The 3,054-nt window shown below is 39.5% G+C and overlaps 1 protein-coding gene across 3 annotated transcripts in view; it reads right to left on the reverse strand.

Annotated features, from left to right (window-relative positions):
• Window positions 1-1,725: 1,725 nt before the first annotated feature.
• CHRNB3 (cholinergic receptor nicotinic beta 3 subunit) overlaps window positions 1,726-3,054 on the reverse strand; it is a 38,330-nt gene continuing 37,001 nt past the window's right edge. For all 3 annotated transcript variants that reach the window (XM_018557910.1, XM_018557907.1, XM_018557909.1), the window contains one exon: window positions 1,726-2,009. In XM_018557910.1, the coding sequence (XP_018413412.1) occupies window positions 1,872-2,009 (138 nt within the window). In that variant the 3' untranslated portion in view covers window positions 1,726-1,871. The remainder of the gene's footprint in view (window positions 2,010-3,054) is intronic.

Genomic DNA, 3,054 nt, shown 5'->3' on the forward strand with positions numbered 1-3,054 from the left:
TATATATATATATTTACATAGAACACATACAGTATTTAAACAGTGCTGTCTATTGTATATGCTATTTCTTGTTGTATTAACATCTTAAACTATAACATTGATATACTGCTGTATTTGTATACATGGTCACACATAGTTAAGTTCACTTGACCAGTAGTGCCAAGCACCAAGTCTGGGTGGGGGAACACCACTTCCTATCTACTACATATCCTGGTTTGGAGGCTATCAATGCACAGCATGAAGTGGGAGGGTACTAAGGTTAACTTGGGGACAGTCAGCATCTCTGGCAGGGACAGGCACCTGTGGCTCCAGAAAAGTGCAAGTAAACATGTGCTTTGTCAGTCCCTTTGGTGATTTAGCTTCAGGTGTCCTGGCACAGTTGGTTGTATTTTACCCTTGGCAGGCACTGTTGTGTTTGAAAGTCTCTTTGGGGGTTAGGCTTCATGTAAAAGTTGGTTGTTTACTCTGCATGTTGCAAGCGTAGGCTCATACTAAGCTTTAAAGATCTTCAAGTACCTGCTAATCTTACAATGTAAATGTGTGGGGATGCTAAATGACTTTTTCTCTACATTTTATTGATAAAGGTGAATTTGCATGGACCTCCTTTATGGTGTTAAAGAGGAACTGCCATCTACTAGATTACTCTTGGTTAACCTAAAGTCCTCAGGCCAACCTTAATTTGTGGTGCGTTTTGCTTTGTCCTTAGAGATTCATAAGGGTTATATCTCTACCACAGCACAAAACTTATAGCACATCCAGAGGCAGAAGAATTTTAGCTTGCACCCTCTGACTTCATAAACAGTTTCTTTAACAAAGATGCAAGAATTCTGCTATCCTATTGCCTATACCAGGGGTAGGAAACCTCGGCTCTCCAGCTGTGCTGAAGCTACAAATCCCATAAGGCATTGCAAGCCACAGGCATGATTCCCAGAGGCAGAAGCATGATGCGATTTTGTGGTTTCAGCACAGCTGGAGAGCCAAGGTTGCCTACCCCTGGCCTATACTAAACATAGACTGCATATATAACTCTAAGGTATGGAGTATGATGGTGGCTGTATGTTTCAGTAAAGTCAGAAGTATAGCTCCTTTTTTTTTCGTTGCCTTTTAACAATGAGACGCACATGTCCTCAGTTGCCTAAGGTATCACTATAGTTTGGTCATTTTATTGACAATATACTTCTTTTTATAACCTTTTATAAAGTTAGTCAAATAATTGAAGCTTGTACAGAAGCCTTTTGCCATATGGCATTGACTTTTTCTCTAAAGTGTAGGTCCCTTGCTTTTGTATTATATCAATTGGTTTAGACTTACATATGCATGGGGCTACTACATCTGTAATATCTTTTTGGGAGGAGAGTTCCTTTTCTGTTGCATATGCTTTGCTACCTTTTACGTCCTTTGTTTCCTGTTTATTACTGACTTTGTATAGAAGAACTTTGTGTTAGTGTTTTCTGGGGAGGTTCCTGCCGGAGGAGGTGCCTTTTCTCTTGGAAGACTGTCCTGGAAACCTTTTACCGGTAAGTGTAACTCTTTATTTTAAACGTTTTTTAAGTTTACAATATAATTTTATTTTTTTTATACAACCTTGTGCATTTTTGTCACCAATGGGACTGTTTACTTCTAGACTTTAGGTTTACCTCAAGTCTCAAATTCCTTTCATTTGCAGTAGCAAAATATTCCAAAACCAAACTATTGCATTATAACATTTATTTCGTAACTGATCTACAATAAATGTCAGAGGACTGGCTGAAACGTAACATACTTATGTGTAAATGGCTACAAAGTGATTGTGCTACATTGTGGCAGAAGTTGTTGGTGATCTGACTGAAAATTCTAAATAATATTTCTCTCCAATATTGTGTGCTGGATAGTTAGACATAGGTGCTGGTTAACCACATCCTTAATGCAGGGGTGAAGATCAGAACTGAGCCACTAATGGAGACAGTGAGAAAGAGCCAGAGGAAGATACGATCGAGAACCTGAGCTACGAATTTCCAGTCTTGTACAACCTAAAATTAAAGAATTCAGTGTTAATTACTGGCACTGTTTATTATAGGTTTGTTATATATAATTTAGCAGTGTGTGGATTTTTATGTTTAAAGGAGAACTATGGGGTTAAGGCTTTTCCCCATAGTTCTCCTTAGGGTAACGGGAGGACACAAACTAGCGTCCTCCCGTCACCCTAAGCTCAGTATACCGTAAGCTACTGCTTGTGGTATACTGAGACACCGCAGCTGAAGCGGATCCCGACAATTATGTCTGGATCCGCCCAGCTGCGTGAGTGACAGCTGGCTCTGCCTATCTAGAGGCAGAGCTAGCTGTACCCGCCCCCTCCCCCATCCGTTCCGCCAGTCAGCGCTGGCGGATCGGAGCAGGGAGGGGAAAATCCAGCCCCTCCCCTGTCATGGCAGAGTGCTGTGACAGGATCGAGAGGTGAGCAAATGCCGGTATGTGTTAACTCACCTCCCGATCTTCTGAGCCGACCTGTGATAGTCTCATTGTCACAGGTCGGCTAGAACTATGAGGTGAGTGAAAAGCACTCACCTCATAGTTCTCCTTTAATATTTTTTAAATATTTTCACAAAGATGTTGTCCTGTATTGCTCCATACATACGGAGATCCAACCACTAAATCACAGCCCCCTACCTGCCAGTGATGTATTACAGCTTAAAGACTATTGCTAACATACCACTTTTCTTTGACCTATAGGTGTTGCATACATATATTATATATAATACATATGTAATGAATATACTTGTCAATTATATTTTTTCAGTGTTCTTATTGTTGAAAATTTCACAGTTCTGTCAACAACTCGGCACTCAGACCCGAATAGCATTCAGGAGTCATGAAAAGCATTTGGGACTTCATTGTGATTAACGTGGATCTACATCACTTGACAGTATGATTTAACCAGTGAATTACAGCAATGGACTTTTTATTTTTAGAAAAAAAAGTAATTGAAAAAAACCTTTTTGCTGTTTTCTTTTTTTTTTTTTAAATAAAGTACTTTTTCATGTTGTTGTCTTTATTTACATTTAAAATTTTTTTTAG

Source organism: Nanorana parkeri, unplaced genomic scaffold (genome assembly GCF_000935625.1).
Source record: "Nanorana parkeri isolate BGI_ZX_2015 unplaced genomic scaffold, ASM93562v1 scaffold310, whole genome shotgun sequence".
NCBI lineage: Eukaryota > Metazoa > Chordata > Amphibia > Anura > Dicroglossidae > Nanorana > Nanorana parkeri.